Source organism: Sinohyriopsis cumingii, chromosome 19 (genome assembly GCF_028554795.1).
Source record: "Sinohyriopsis cumingii isolate HCF-2022 chromosome 19, ASM2855479v2, whole genome shotgun sequence".
Lineage (NCBI taxonomy): Eukaryota > Metazoa > Mollusca > Bivalvia > Unionida > Unionidae > Sinohyriopsis > Sinohyriopsis cumingii.
In genome coordinates, this window is record NC_142979.1 from 54,767,751 (window position 1) to 54,785,121 (window position 17,371).

The 17,371-nt window shown below is 35.8% G+C and overlaps 1 protein-coding gene across 6 annotated transcripts in view; it reads left to right on the forward strand.

Annotated features, from left to right (window-relative positions):
• LOC149775732 (cytochrome P450 4F2-like) overlaps positions 1–14,008 on the forward strand; it is an 88,776-nt gene extending 74,768 nt beyond the window's left edge. For 5 of the 6 annotated variants that reach the window (XM_089943737.1, XM_089943736.1, XM_089943733.1 and 2 more), the window contains 2 exons: positions 10,109–10,174; positions 12,496–14,008. In XM_089943737.1, coding sequence (XP_089799863.1) covers positions 10,109–10,174; positions 12,496–12,610 — 181 coding nt within the window. In that variant the 3' untranslated portion in view covers positions 12,611–14,008. The remainder of the gene's footprint in view (positions 1–10,108; positions 10,175–12,495) is intronic. The other variant, XM_089943738.1, reaches the window with a different exon arrangement.
• The last annotated feature ends 3,363 nt before the right edge of the window (positions 14,009–17,371 follow it).

Sequence of the window (17,371 nt, forward strand, 5' to 3'; positions counted from 1 at the left end):
ATTTACCTATCCTATATAAAGAATACTTTCAAAAAATAAAAAATAAAGACAGCTGTGCAGCTGGAGGAGTATTTCTGAGTTAAAGTTCAGTGGCTTGAAGTCACTAGGTACACTGACCTTCCTATTTCTTTTAAGTAATTATGTCAAGTACAGTCTATGCCATAACTCTAGTTTCTTGCAGTCATTTCCCATCAAACTTGTTAGATGTGTCACCTGCCAATTTGGCAGTTTTACTATTAAGAGTATGGTGATATATTATATGCCAAGAACAGTATCGGTAAAACTGTAATACACTTCTTCTTTTGGGTTTTTTCTCTCCCCCAAACAATTAACTTAAGTTTCTGTCTTGTGTTTCTCATAAGATTTCATCTGTGTGGTACTCGAGGATGAAGTTATAGTGTTTTGAAAGTGAACTAAATTGTCTCTTTTTAAAAACAGATTCAATACATTATTTTGACTGATACATGACAATACAAATTACCTGAAGCTATATTTTAACAAATTTCATAGATAGGATGCATAAGTAAATAGGATGACCAAAGGTCAAGGTCACTCTGGATGTAATTGGTTTGTAGTAATGAGAGTATCATAATTCATGGTGAATTATTACTTTTATCATTGGAGTTTCTAGCAGACAAGCAGGATATTCCTATAACAATATTTTCAAGAGTGTGCTTTCTCTATTTAACATCCTGGTTGTTTTCTTTATTTAACCTTCTGGTAATAGGTTTTGTTTTAAACATCAGAAAATGCAGGTCACAGTACACATCTACTCTCTTCACCAATGCTATTTATTCCCCCCCCCCCATCTCTTTGCTCCATGGTATGTAATGCTGGCATTTCCTATTATAAATACACCCCTCATTCCCACCACCAATTTTGTAGTAAATACTGTTACTTCCAACACTGATCTGTCCATCATCAAAGATAAAATGCCATTTTTAATACTGCTTCCAACCATTTGCAATAAATAGTCTTCAGTGTTTTTCTTCTTGTAATAAAAATGAGATCACCACAGTTATAAACCCAAATATTCATACTTATAGACATTCAGCTTCTTGTTCAAAAGAAATTAAAAAGTGATGGCTCGGAAATCTAATACAATAAACTTTAAGAAATGCTTAAAGGTATAAAAAAAATCCATTTGTTTACAAAATCAAATTTATAATTTGTGGAACTCTATGCCAAAAACTTTAAATTTAATACAATGTAGAAAAGTAATGCATCTAATAAATTAAATTTAAATGGTAGACTATGCTTTCCCAAACCAACCAGTTGAGGTTAAAAGTGACTGGCATTTGGGGGGAAAATTTGGATCAATATGTATATTATACATATCAGAAGAAATAGAGATATGGTGCTTATGCCACCCATGAAGACTGAGTTGAAATTTTGCATGAAACAACTTTTTATATGAAGTGAATTAATGTGAAGTAGTGCATGGACCAGCAGGGAGAGTGAATCTAGGTTCAGCAAAAGATCTTTACTTCTCAGTAGTGGAGAAGTAAATCACTGAGAGCCACCCACCTAGAACACTTAAGTTATTATGTAAATTATATAATCACCAACAGAATCTCTTAAAATGTAGATTTTTGTATTTATACTTAAAAGCACATGAAAGACGTCGAAAAGTTTTTTTTACATCCTTGCATTTGTCAGGGATAAAATTGAGAGATAATATAGGTAAGTACTTAATGAACAACTAGTGTTCTAGATTAGTACAAGTATTTATGCTGAAGTGGAAAATGCATAAAATTTACACTAGTGGAAGGGCACTTAACACACAGCCATTCGATTAATAATAGACATGAATGTAATAGTCTTTAACAGTGCCTTAGCACAATAGTGGCTCTGAAAGTAAATTTTCAAAAATTTCATAAACAGGAAAAGAAATAAATTATAGGAAAACAAATATCCCAAAGGGTTCATACTGTAATATTCTTGAATTAAAGCTAATTTAAAATAAATGCAGCATAGCAAAAAGCAAGTTATCATCCAAGAACCCAAAACCTGGTTATCTTTTGACAAATTGTGAATTAAGCCTTATGCCTTTAACTATGAGGAGCTGAGGGTTGCTGAGTGGTCTCGGGTGATTGCCATTTCAGATCACTCATACATCTCACCTCTGTCCTGAGTTTGAGTCTCAGCTATTCTTACAGTACTCCATCACAAGCCTAATCTTACAGTACTATATCACAAGGCTATTCTTACAATACTCCATTACAAGCATATTCTTACAATACTCCATTACAAGCATATTCTTACAATACTCCATTACAAGCATATTCTTACAGTACTCCATCACAAGCCTAATCTTACAGTACTGTATCATAAGGCTATTCTTTCAATACTCCATTACAAGCATATTCTTACAATACTCCATCACAAGCCTATTCGTATAGTACTCCATCACAAGCCTAATCGTACAGTACTATATCACAAGGCTATTCTTACAATACTCCATTACAAGCATATTCTTACAATACTCCATCACAAGCCTATCCTTACAGTACTCCATCACAAGCCTAATCATACAGTACTATTTCACAAGGCTATTCTTACAATACTCCATTACAAGCATATTCTTCCAATACTCCATCACAAGCCTATTCTTACAGTACTCAATCACAAGCATATTCTTACAGTACTCCATCACATGCCTATTCTTACAGTACTCCATCACAAGCCTATTCTTACAGTACTATATCACAAGCGATAAAGCTTGCTAGTAGTTTCCCATGGGTAGGTTGTTTATCCAAGAGTCTTTCAGAGTTTGTCCTCCACAAAGTATAATATGTATTAGCCTAAAATGTACAGAAAAATCGTATTAAACCCAACAAAATCAAACTCTTATGTTAGGATATGTCATTCTAGCACTTTTTATTTTTTACCCCCTTGCAACATAATAATTCCCTCTGATGGATGCACTGCATTACATGCATACTGATACAGGTGATGGTGATTTATTTCTATGTATGAGGCTAGAGCACCATTTAGGTCCCTTTGAAGCTAAATCAACTCTGAAAATTTGCCCACATTGAGAGACATATATAATAAAGATAGCAATGATAAATTCAGTCCATACTGATAAATGAAATTTATATGAGATTGGAGTTAGTGCTTTCAACTAGAAGTAGATAAAATGCCACTTAAACATGGTTGCTGTTCTACTGTTTGTGACAGTATCAGAGTAGCATCAAACAAACCAAGATTAAGATGGCAGCAAAGCAAGGTCTGGTCATATTGCTAAGCACAGCCCTGAATAGTGAGATGGTGGCAAAGCAAGGTCTGGTCATATTGCTAAGCACAGCCCTTACTGGTAAGATGGTGGCAAAGCAAGGTCTGGTCATATTGCTAAGCACAGCCCTTACTGGTAAGATGGTGGCAAAGCAAGGTCTGGTCACATTTCTAAGCACAGCCCTTACTGGTAAGATGGTGGCAAAGCAAGGTCTGGTCATATTGCTAAGCACAGCCCTGAATAGTGAGATGGTGGCAAAGCAAAATCTGGTCATATTGCTAAGCACAGCCCTAAAAAGCCAGATGGTGGCAAAGCAGGGTCTGGTCACATTGCTAAGCACAGCCCTTACTGGTAAGATGGTGGCAAAGCAAGGTCTGGTCACATTGCTAAGCACATCTCTCAATAATAAGATGGAGGCAAAACATGGTCTAGTCACATTGCTAAAAACAGCCCTGAATAGTAAGATGGAGGCAAAGCAAAGTCTACTCATTGCTGACCACAGTCCTGAATAGTAAGATGGCAGCAGAGCAAGGTCTAGTCACATTGCTTAGCACATCCCTAAATAATAAGATGGAGGCAAAACATGGTCTAGTCACATTGCTAAACACAGCCCTGAATGGTAAGATGGCAGCAAAGCAAGGTCTAGTCATTGATGAGCACAGCTCTGAATAGTAAGATGGAAGCAAAGTATGGTCTGGTCATGTTGATAAGCACAGCCCTGAATAGTAAGATGGAGGCAAAGCAAATTATACTCATTGCTGAGCACAGTCCTGAATAGTAGGATGGCAGCAGAGCAAGGTCTAGTCACATTGCTAAGCACAGCCCTGAATAGTAAGATCGCAGCAAAGCAAGGTCTGGTCACACTGCTAAGCACAGCCCTGACTAGTAAGATTGCAGCAAAGCAAGGTCTGGTCACATTGCTAAGCACAGTCTTGACTAGAAAGTTGAAAGCAAAACAAGATATAGTCAAATTGCAAAGCACAGCCCTGAATAGTAAGTTGAAAGCAAATCAAGGTCTAGTCACATTACTAAACACAACCCTAACTTGTAAAATGGAGGCAAAACATGCTCTAGTCACATTGTTAAGCACATTCCTGACCAGTAAGATGGAGGCAAAGCCAGGTCTGGTCATATCACTAAACACATCCCTGACTAGTAAGATGTAGGCAAACAAAGGTCTAGTCATATTGCTAAGCATAACCCTGAATATTAAGCAGTGTTGTTAATCTTGGTTTAGATGTACTGCTTTTTCTTGGAAGCAAAATAAGATCTAGTCACATCAATATTCACAGCCCTGAATAGTAAGATGGAGGCAAAACAAGGTCTAGTCACATCACTATTCACAGTCCTGAATAGTAAAATGGAGGCAAAACAATGTCTAGTCACATCACTAAATACAGCCCTAAATAGCAAGATGGAGGCATAACAAGGTCTAGTCATGTTGCTAAACACATCCCTGATTAGTAAGATAGAGGCAAAACAAGATCTAGTCTCATTGCTAAACACAGCCCTGACTAGTAAGATGGAGCAAAACAAGGTCTAATCACACCACTAAACACATCATTAAATTGTAAGATGGAGGCATAACAAGGTCTAGTCATATTGTTAAACACAGCCTGAATATTAAGATGGAGGCAAAACAAGGTATAGTCTTATTGCTAAACTCTGACTAGTACGATGGAAGTGAAAAAAGATCTAGTCACATCGCTAAGTACATCACTGAATAGTAAGATGGAGGCAAAACTTAGGTCTAGTCACATTGCTAAGCACAGTCCAGAATGGCAAGATGGAGGCAAAAGCAAAATGAGGTCTAGACTCATTGCTAAACACAGCCCTGACTAGTAAGATGGAGCAAAACAAGGTCTAATCACACTACTAAACACATCATTAAATAGTAAGATGGAAGCATAACAAGGTCTAGTCATATTGCTAAACACACCCCTAAATAGTAAAATGGAGGCCTAACAAGGTATAGTCTTATTGCTAAACACAGCCCTAAATAGTAAAATGGAGGCATAACAAGGTATAGTCTTATTGCTAAACTCGGACTAGTACGATGGAAGTGAAAAAAGATCTAGTCACATCGCTAAGTACATCACTGAATAGTAAGATGGAGGCAAAACAAGGTCAAGTCATATTGCTAAGCACAGTCCAGAATGGCGAGATGGAGTCAAAAGCAGAATGGGGTCTAGACACATGGTAAACACAACCCTGATTTGTAAGATGGAAGCAGAATAAGGCCTGGTCAAATGAAAGCACATACATGAATATTAGACAAGTGTTCTAAATCTTGGTTTAGATATATTCCTTTTTCTTTAACATTGCAAGAAAAATACTTATGTTTTAAAATTAATGAAAATATTGATTGCTTGTGTAAGAATAGTGATCACCCATTATTACTGAAGTTCACATGACTGGCAGAACCCATGAGAAAGAATGTAAATCTTAAGGGTTCTCACTGGTGCCTAGAGCTACAGTAGCTCAATTGGTCGAGTGTTGGACATGTATTCCATGAGTGGCAGATTCAATATCTGCCCATGCTAACCTAGATTCGCTGCCTCAATGTGTCCTTGGGAAAGGCACTAGTTTATATTTCCTGGGCATAATGTATCCCTATAATCTGTTAAAAAGAGATGTTAAAACCATAAAAAGGAAAACAGCTGAAGAATGTGCCTCAGTTTGAGCTTGCATTCTTCCACTTTGTCAGTTAAACCACTTGGCTGTCAAATACATAGTTTAGTTTGGAATAAATGTGAATGAAATTGTATATATTATTGCAGAAACTTCCTATAGAGGTATTCCAAATGTATGTCAAACTCATTGTAGAGAAAGTAAAGCCTACAAAAAGAGTACATAGCAAAGGGTGCCTATATGCTCACTTATATGTCGAGTCCAACTGCAGACTGCACAGACCCAGATCTGCAGTTGCAGAATGTGTCAGCAGGCCTGGGTCTATGTAGTTTGTTGGGAACATTCAATAAAACAAACTGTGTTGACCTTGATCTGCCAGCACATTAAGCAATGGCAGATCAGGGTCTGTGTTTTTGTTGTTGGATTTGATTTGTAACAAGTACATATGGTATAATATGGGATGCTTCCCATCTCATATCTTACACCAATGTCTGTGTGCATCTCTAAATTTAGGGCCCCGAGTGGCCAAGTGGTTTAAAGCGCTCACAGTTACGGATCACTGCCATCTCACCTCTGTCTGCGTGTGTTCGAGTCTTGGGCTTGACTAATGTGAGTATGTGAGAAAGCTTGCTGGTAGCTTCTCGTGGGTCAGTGGTTTTCTCCAGGGTTTTCCTGGGTTCTTCCTCCACTATTAATACTGTCAGCCATGTATAGCCTATCTTGTGCTGAAAAATGGCATTAAACCCCATTACAAAAACATCTCTAAATTTAATGAACCCATCTCATATCTCACACCAATGACTGTGTGCATCTCTAAATTTAATGAGCCCATCTCATGTCTCACACCAATGTCTGCATACATCTCTAAATTTAATAAGCCGAGCTCGTATCTCACTCTCACACCAATGTTTTTATTTTTATTTTGTGAGGAATGTAGAATCAGAATGAAGAGATTGTTTTTTGAGGATTTATTGTATGTCATACAGCACTTCCATTAATATCTGCCACATTGATGGCCACTAAAGTATTTCAGGATCCAGAAAGCTGTTTGTTACCTGTCTAATGCTTTTCCTGACTAACAGGCCCAGAAAATTTGGAAGTCAGGATGAAAAACTGGAATATGCAATGTGACTTTTGGCAAGTCAAGAAATAGTGTGGGATTCTTTCATACTTTCATGTTGGCATTAGCCAAAGAGTGAAGCTTTTTAGTGCCATGATGCATTTCATTGTAGTTCAAAACCAAGTTTAGGAAATGTTTGGGAGAGTAAAAGATATGTTGATATTTCATTAGTTGATTTTGACATGCCTAACAGCAGCATAAAATTCCTTCTGTTCAGAAAGTTGAAGGTCCACACATCTTTATCTTGGCCATATCAACCCTTATAGTGCATATTCTTTTGTTGTGGTTCATTTAACAACTTTAGTAGATATGGTGAAGCACTTTGTACCTCATAGGTTCTAGCTTTGACCTTTAGTGCTATATATCTGTTCAGGAGTCATTGTTTAAACAATTACCCACTTATTAATGTATCCATCATTGACTGGCATGTTTGCATAGACACCAAGGTAGTGTTTTTGCTGGCTCAGTAAGTCATCTGTTTTGACACAAGTTGTACATGGTTCTAATAAAATACATGCATATGTATGAATATTACAAGAAATCTATACAGCCAACAGTCCAAGTCCTGCAGTTTCTTGACTTAGGACATAGAGGATTACTTTCATTGTTGTATTGAGTGAAGAAAGTAAGTACCAAGTAAAGAAAAGTGAGTACTGAGTCTTACCAAGTAAAGAAAAGTGACTACTGAGTCATACCAGGTAAAGAAAAGTGAGTAGTGGGTCGTACCAAGTAAAGAAAAGTGAGTACTGAGTCCAGAGTTGAGTATATAAAGAGCATAGAAAAAAAAGTATAAGGTAGAGAAAAGAAGGTATTGAGTCAAGAAAAGTGAGTATCAAGTTGAAAAAGCAAGCATTGAGTGGAGAGTCCTCAGTACTGAGTAGCATTTTTGTTGCTGAATGTGCCTGAACATTGCCAGTTTATCATTCAAAGGATGCCATAACTAAAGAAACTTAAGAAGCCTTTTTGTTACAAATAAAGCATAGCAAAAGGATATAGTGTTTTATATTTATTTCTGAGACTTGACCCTTACTTGAGGAAATAAATTATATATGGTAGACTCTACTGTACTGTAACACACACACACATTGAAGTAGCTGTTTTTTATAGGCAAGATATGTGTGTGATTAGGACGCTCTAACCACTAGGCCACTGGAGCAGAAAGATCAAAGCCAGCATACATTTAAGAACATTTTATTCAGCTGGTCTGTCTTTAGATTGTAAAAGAACATTTTATTCAGCTGGTCTGTCTTTAGATTGTAACAGTATTAATTTACAATAAAAGTACTTTTAATGGCACATTATATGCTCCACCATCTTTGATAGTCCTCAATGTCATAACTTAAATTTTTGCTCAGAAACCATTTTTCATTCAGAGTGACCTTGAGTTTTGACCTTTTAACCTAAAATTGACAGGCTTGTTCCTTCCTCTAAAGGATTGCCATCCACACAGTTTGGTAATCGTAAGATATTGAATAGCTTAAGTTATAGTGCTGAAACTATTTTTCTTCTGTCAATCACTGACCTTGACCTTTGACCTTTTACCTCTTTGAACCCAAAATCAGTAGGGTTCTTTCTTACCCAAAGTGAAAGTCATTACATTTTTTAAAGTCATTGACCGTCATCTTTGACTTTTTGACCCTGAAATCAATAGGCTTTTTTCCTTTTTGAAACTGCAAGCTAGTCCCAAAGTTTGATAAATGTAGATGGTATATAACATGAGTTATTATACAGAAAATAGTTTAAATTTTTGGGCCACAGAGACCTTGACCAATGACTATTTGAGCACAAAATCAGATGGGTTCTTCCTTATTATAAATGCAAGCCAGCCACGAAGTTTGCTTACTGTGGATTGTGATGGACTAAAGTTATTATGCAAAAACTAAATGGGTAACAGACTGAAGGATTGAAGGACAGACAACACCATAAAATAATATATCTTGCTTTATAATGGGTTTATAAAATTTGTGGGGCCTGTAATGTATCATAATGCCAAGATCATATGCTAATGTACTATACAGTCACCTAATGTACTATACAGTAGCCTAGTGTACTCTACAGTAGCCTAGTGTACTCAACGGTAGCCTAGTGTACTATATAGTAGCCTCATGTACTCTACAGTAGCCATGTGTACTCTACAGTAGCCTATTATACTCTACAATAGTCTAGTGTACTCTGCAGTAGCCTAGTGTACTCAACAGTAGCCTATTATACTCTACAGTAGCCTAGTGTACTCTACAGTAGTCTGTTATACTCTACAGTGGCCTAGTGTACTATACAATAGCCTATTATACTCCACAGTAGCCTAGTGTACTCTACAGTAGCTTATTATACTCTACAGTAGTGTACTCAACAGTAGCCAATTATACTATATGGTAGCCTAGTGTACTCTACAGTAGCCTAGTGTACTCAACGGTAGCCTAGTGTGCTATATAGTAGCCTCATGTACTCTACAGTAGCCATGTGTACTCTACAGTAGCCTATTATACTCTACAATAGTCTAGTGTACTCAACAGTAGCCTATTGTACTCTACAGTAGCCTAGTGTACTCTACAGTAGTCTGTTATACTCTACAGTGGCCTAGTGTACTATACAATAGCCTATTATACTCCACAGTAGCCTAGTGTACTCTACAGTAGCTTATTATACTCTACAGTAGTGTACTCAACAGTAGCCAATTATACTATATGGTAGCCTAGTGTACTATACAGTAGCCTAGTGTACTCAACAGTAGCCTGTTATACTCTTCAGTAGCCTAGTGTACTCTACAGTAGCCTAGTGTACTATACAGTAGCCTAGTATAGAGACAACAGTTAGGACACTACTGCAGTAGCTTTGTAGGTAGGAAATGGTTAGTAATTTGTAAACTTGAAATCATATGATAATTGTGTCTTACATGCATGTTATTTCAGCAAGTTATAGGTGTACAATTATTATGACAATAGTATACTAACAAAATAATCCAATCCAATATGTCATAATGTGCATGTCACTGACTTAATTCCATGTGACTAAATGAATAATGCTGGTCAATAAAAATGAGCTATTTAATAAATATTGTTTTTACATCATAAGTAAAAAATAAAGAATATTGACAAATTACAGTGCCATATTTTTTGCAGGAATTGCATCGGTCAGAATTTTGCTATGCATGAGATGAAGCTGTTAATTGCCAGAATTTTAAGGAGGTAATGGTGTCTTGTTTATTTATATATTTTGCCAGATGTTTAAAAGGGTAATTGTGTCTTGTTTATATATATATTCACCAGAATTTTAAGGGGATAATGGTGTCTTATTTATTTATTTGCCAGAATGTTAAGGAGGTATCGATGTCTTATTTATTTATTTATAAATTTGCAGTGAAAGCCTTTTAAATAAATCATGTTCCAATATAAAACTTTCCTCTGCAAACGTGATGGTTTCACCATGATTTGTTCCTGACAGTTTGTACAGAGGTAGCTTCTTATATATACCATTACTATATTAAAACACTTGACCGAGACAAATTAATTGTGGTAGGTCTGTTTTTGATGTAGATGTAAATAACTTGATTAGATATTCACATTGTTCAAGCAATTTTTGGATTTTTAAATTGGTATTTTGTACATTGCCAATGTTTTGTTTTGGAAAACTTGGTTGCACATACACTGGAAAACTTGGCTATAAAATACCTCGTTATAACACACAAATTTTAATGCAAAAATAAATGAGTTTTATTTGTTATTCTGGTGAGATGTTTTATGTTCCTGAAGAAAATATTGTCATAATACTTCATTAAATGACTAAAGCTGTTACAGGTTTGTTTTTTAATGTTCATTGTCAAAACTTGCTAACTTGCTTTGTTATTTTAACATGTCAGCTTTTAAAATATAAATATTTAAAAAGATATAAAATAATAATAATTTTCAATCTAATTTGTATCAGTCATGCAAAATAAAGCTGGTAACTTTTATTTGTATTTGTCTACAATGCATTGTGTAGAATTGTAGTTTAATACTGGGCAAACAATAGCCCGCCATTCCTAAATTGAGCATTCAAGTCAATTATGTACCAAACTAATTAGGTTGTTGTTGTTCTAGGGTTTAATGCCATTTTTCAGCACAAGATAGGCTATACATGGTGGCCAGTATTAATGGTGGAGGAAGAACCTGGGAAAACCCCAGAAAGAACCACCAACCCATGAGAAGCTAACGGCAAGCTTTCTGACATATATAACTAATTAGCTAATTCCTAAGCTAAGTTAGTACCACAGAAAGTATTGCTGCACCTATTGGGTGCCTATCTATCTTTATGTCTATCTATCTATCCGTCTGTCTATCTACCTACCTGTCTGTCTGTCTGCCTGCCTACCTGTCTCAATCAATTCTTTTGAAAAGTAATAATTACCCACCCCACTCCATGTCTAACCCCAGATAAGTTATATATTTTGTATATGCTTATTAGCAATGAATGATGATTTCAGATTTGAATGAAATCTAGCAGGGATAATTCAAGAAGTTGAAATTGATGTAGTTATCTATTGGTGACCTTGAAACATGTGCACATGTATAATTGTTTTGTTTGTTTCTTCTGTTATTAATTTGTTATTTTTTGCTTTCAGTTTAGACAGGTCATCATATTTGCTGGGAGTTATTCAAAATTATGCTTCTTTGTGCAAATCTTTTATGGAATTTTGTTATGGATTTAGTTTTGTAACATGTATTTTAACTAATTATATTTGTTTGTTGTTTTCTTATATGTAATCACTGTATTTCCACTAATTTTTGTGCAGTATGCATCAGTTTAAGCTGGAAACAGCATTAATGAAGCTCATAATTTTGCACCCCCACCCACCTGCTTTTGTAGAGTGTAGAAGATGATTATGCAAGATTCCTTCAGAATTGTCATAATGTTGCATAATACAATGCATAACACAATGACTATGTGCCATAGATGCCCGCACAAAGGGCAGGGGTTCAATTGTCCCTTTTCCCCAATTTCACTTCTAACCATGTTTTGACCTACATCCATAAAACTTAATAGCTCACCCCATCCCACCCCCAAACTCTGTATCCTGGCCATTGCGATGCAGTGGGCTTTTCCTGCAAAAACCACATCACATAGCCAGTGAAACTTAGCATGCATATATGCAGATTTTGTATACATAGTAATATATTGATGATTGGGGGGGGGCTGCATTGAGGTATACATGATTTGCAAACACTAATTATACTCATACAAACATTTCATACATTTAAACACTGTTTATCAATCCTTCATTTCTTTTAGATGGGCCTCATTTATTGATTAAATGACAGATGGATTGATTGATCTGTTTAATTTTAACAAATATCTTTTATATTGTACTGCTGTGTTCATCCAGTTGTTATTGACTTAACAACCTGAGTTATTTTTGTCCCAGTGCATTTTGTTTAGAATTGATAAGCATCTAGCAAGATACATATTGTATAGGGATCCTTCATAGTTTAATATAAAAACCTTGTTGACTGTAAAATGAAATTTTCTTCAGATTTTGCCTAGAACTGGATCCAAACCACAAAGCAGAGAAGGAAGAACAAGTGGTCATGAAGGCCAAAAATGGGATCCAAGTACGGGCCATTCCACGACATATTGCCTGCAATTAGTGATTTATTATTTTATCTAATACTGTCAAAAGATATGACCCTATTATCCCATTAGGAAGATTCTCTGCACTTGATAACCTTTAAGATTCAGGTTGTTTTCTGCATGCTAAATTTTTAACACAAAAGGGATGATTATTGCAAATTTTAGAATTAATTAGGACATTTGGTGTTTTATGGAGAGGAAAAACAATTACAAGCAGTCTTAAATAATTTTCAGTTTGAAAGTGTTATGTATATTTAATTTGTCTTGTTTTTTGTTTTGGTTTTTATTTCATTATGTGCAGTGGGTAATTGTATTTTGTACTTGACCTTGTCCAAAATCAAGTTCACTATGTTCCTGACCAAAGACACTCATCCTGTTTATATTTTGGTCAACAAATAATACATAGCTAAATAACTAATATTTTTATAAGAGTGTGGGTGAAATATTAGGATCTTTGTGTGTGTATTGTGTGTGTGTGTGTGTTAGTGTGTGATTTGGATTTTTAACATAGCTTTAACAATTTTTCATTCATATTGCCATGTCTGCATTGTGGTGGTTTATAGTGATGTCTAACACTGGGGCATCATGCTGCAGACATGTAGCATTATGTCCCACCCTGTCACATTATCCTGACACCAGACTGACCAGTCCTAACACCAACCACTTAATGCTGAGTGCCAAGTGAGGCAGCTGCTAGTACCATTTTTATAAGTCTTTAGTATGATTCAGCTAGGGTTCGAACCCACAACCTTCCACATCAGAGGCAGATGCTCGAACCACTTTGGCCACCAGATTGGTCAGATCATTATCTTAGTCTGAGCCAAGGATACCATGTTCTTTATTATAATTTTAGCAACAGAATCATCTAGAATGGAAGTTTCCGATAAGTAATAGCTTTTTTATAGAAAATGCTAATTGCTACCTATTACAAGTAGAGGGATTTGTCATTTTATTTATCTAGAAATTATTCATTCTTGCTTTAACATCTTCAGGCAGAATCTGTCATACTGTTGTGTTCAGTATTTTGATTAGGACTGGAATTATTTAGTCAAATTATTATTCTCAGGAATTGCAAAGTGATCACTAATAGTTTTGGACAGAAACATTAATTTGGAGTTATTGTGAATTCAGACAAGGGTATCTTGGATTATATTATTGCAGTTCAGCAAAAGATTGTTGGCACTTCATCACATTTTAGGCTATTATTACATCAGTACATTTGAGACTACAGGCACATCAACACCTTCAGAAGAGAATCTTATTTGGAATACCACTGGAATTTAATTAGAACTTTATTCATTAGGACTGGTGATAAAACCTTTAAACTGTTTGGGATTTAGTTCATATTATTCTTAGTTTTTTTAAATTTTACTTTGCATCCTTGGGAAATAAATTATTTCTTGAATTTTATAAAACTTGTTTGTTTTTACTTTTTTCTGTTACTTACTTTAAGATCATATGGTCATAATAGAAAGAATGTGCAATTATGTGAACCTACTTGATGGCATATTTTTCAGGGTTTTCTTTCTCCTAGATGTGGTGAAACAGTGAATTTGCAGTTATCTTGCATGCATTATAATGTCGTTCTGTCCCATTATATTTTTTTTAATTTTTATTATGCTTAAAAAAAAATGGCATCTGCAACCATAATGATTAGTGCATTCCATTTTCAAAAATTTATTTATGATAAATTATAACCTCAATGCAGATCTTAACGTGGTTAATGTTTAGCTAACCTGACCACAAGGCCAAGTGGTATGGCTCTGTGTCCATTCTGTGTCTTTCATCATCCTTCCATCAACAATTACTTGTTACTAGGTGGGACTGCATATTTCTGATCTGATTTCAATAAAATTGGAAATATAGGCTTATGTTGTGATCTTGAATGAGTTTGATAACGAGTGAACTCCATGAATATTAATGGGGTGAGCTTGCATCGAATTTGATGACTTGGTTACCATTCTTGGGGCTATATTTCTAATCAGATTATGATCAAACATGGAATATAGGCTTATATCAATATAATTTCAGACTAATTCAGTAATGAGTAAGGTTCATGCATATTAATTAGATAATCTTGCATCTGATTGGTTGACTTTTTTATCATTCTGGAAGGCATATTCAAATTTGATTAAACTTCGAATCTTGGCTTGGATGATGAGGTTCTCACACGAGTTCATAATGTCAAGATCCATGCATATTAATGAGGTGATCTTGCATGCGATGAACTAAGCTTGTTACTACTGCAGGGACTTTTTCTGATCAAGTTTTGATCAAACTTGGTAAATAGGCTTTAAACAGCAAGATCTTTGATGAGTACAATTATGAGCATGATCCATGGATTTTTAATTTGCTGAGCATCTGGCCTCTTGAGATACTGTTTATTGCCTGATTTTGATTTGACTTGGTAAATATCATCAAGATGTTGGATTATTTTTGTTATGATTTTATTTAAATATGGGAGTAATGTCACATTATTCCAAGCACTGGCTAAGGAGAATTACTCTTAAGACTATATACATACATATATATATATATTATTATTATACGAGGATGTATATTAAAATCCCTATGGTTGATGAATCTAGGGACCTTGATTACTACAAATATTGACACCCTAGTGCTAAACAAGTAATTTCAATAATTCTGTCCATACTGGGTTTCTGCTTGGTATCGAACCTAGGACCTCTTTATGCAAGATAAGACAACTATCACCTGCCTGCACGTTCTATTGCCCAAACTACCATGACCACTGCCACATCACCAAAAACTTATGTTTTGGTAAACGTTCTTATATGGTACTAGAATGTGCAGACACTCTCGAAACTTTGATATATACAATATTTGTCCCAAGAAACCTTGGCACTGGCTAGGTTAGGTTTTATTTAAATATGGGAGTAATGTGACATTACTCCAAGCACTGGCCTAAGGAGAATTACTCTTAAGACTATATACTTATATATATATATATATATATATATATATATATATATATATATATATATATATATATATATATATATATATATATATGAGGATGTATATTAAAATCCTTATGGTTGACTGTAATTTGATGGTATTTTGATTAAACCTGGTAAAGAGGCCAGCATCATCAAAATCATGGTTGTTTATGATAATGAGTGAAATTAATGCATATTATTATTACCGTGCATCTAATACATCTTTCAACACTATTGCAAGTCATTTCTGATTAGGCTTGGGTCAGACTTGTTAAATAGTTTTCCATTATGACAATGTTGTATGTGTTTGATTATGAGCAAGATGTACACCCATTAATGAAGTAATCTTTTATCTGATTGGCTAGGCTTTTTTACAAATGTAGAGAATGAATTCCTGGCAGATTTTGCTCCACCTTAGGAAATGAGCTTTTCTGTATCATAGAGATCTGCACATACTGAGATACTGTGCATCTCAATGACTGAGCTCCACGTGCTGAGATACCATGCATCTCAATGGCTGAGCTCCACATACTGAGATACCATGCGTCTCAATGGCTGAGCTCCACGTACTGAAATACCATGCATCTCGATGGCTGAGCTCCACATACTGAGATGCCATGCATATCAATGGCTGAGCTCCACGTACTGAGATACCATGCATCTCAATGGCTGATCTTTTTGCATATCTGGATTCAGAGACTACATTTTTCATCAGTTTTCTATAAAACTTGGTAAATGGGTTAATTTCATGAAGTTCTTCAGTGCGAGCAATAGACTATTCATATTAATTATGCATTTATAAAATTATTTTATCAGGATATAGGTAAAATCAGCATGATATTAAGTTTGAGAGATTGTTTACATAGACTGTATTTCACAACATTAATAGTGAAGTAGTCTATTGTTAAGTTATGCATGAGCCAGATGAACAATACCAGGCCCTCTTCAGCACATTGTACCGGTCTAAAAAATCCTACTCAGCCATATTTGACCCACATCGCAATGTCAGGCCCTCTTCAGCACATTGTACCAGTCTAAAAAGGCCTACTCAGCCATATTTGACCCACATCTCAATGTCAGGCCCACTTCAGCAGATGTTACCCATCTCAATATCAAGGAGACTTTGACAGAGTTTACTTCAGCCTCATTACTTCAGCCTCAGTGTCAAACCCACTTCAGCAGATTTTACCCCTGTCTCAGTATCAAGCCAACTTTGGCAGATTTTACCCCTATCTCAGTATCAAGCCAACTTTGGCAGATTTTACTCAGTCTCGATGTCAGACCCACTTTGGCAGATTTTACCCATTTCAGTATCAAAGCAACTTTGGCAGACTTTACCTCAGTCTCATTGTCAGGCCCACTTTGGCAGATGTTACCCCAGTCTCGATGTCAGGTCCACTTTGGCATATTTTACCCATCTCAATATCAAGGCAACTTTGGCAGATTTTACCTCAGTCTCATTGTCAGGCCCACTTTGGCCGATTTTAACCATCTCAATATCGAGGCAACTTTGGCAGATTTTACCTCAGTCTCAATGTCAGGACCACTTTGGCAGATTTTACCCATCTCAGTATCAAGGCAACTTTGGCAGATTTTACCTCAGTCTCAATGTCAGGCCCACTCTGGCAGATGTTACCCCAGTCTGAATGTCAGTCCCACTTTGGCAGATTTTACCCATCTCAATATCAAAGCATCTTTAGCAGATTTGACCTCAATCTCAATGTCAGGCCCACTTTGGCAGATGTTACCCCAGTCTCAATATCAGGCCCACTTCAGCAGATTTTACCCATCTCAATATCAAGGCATCTTTGGCAGATT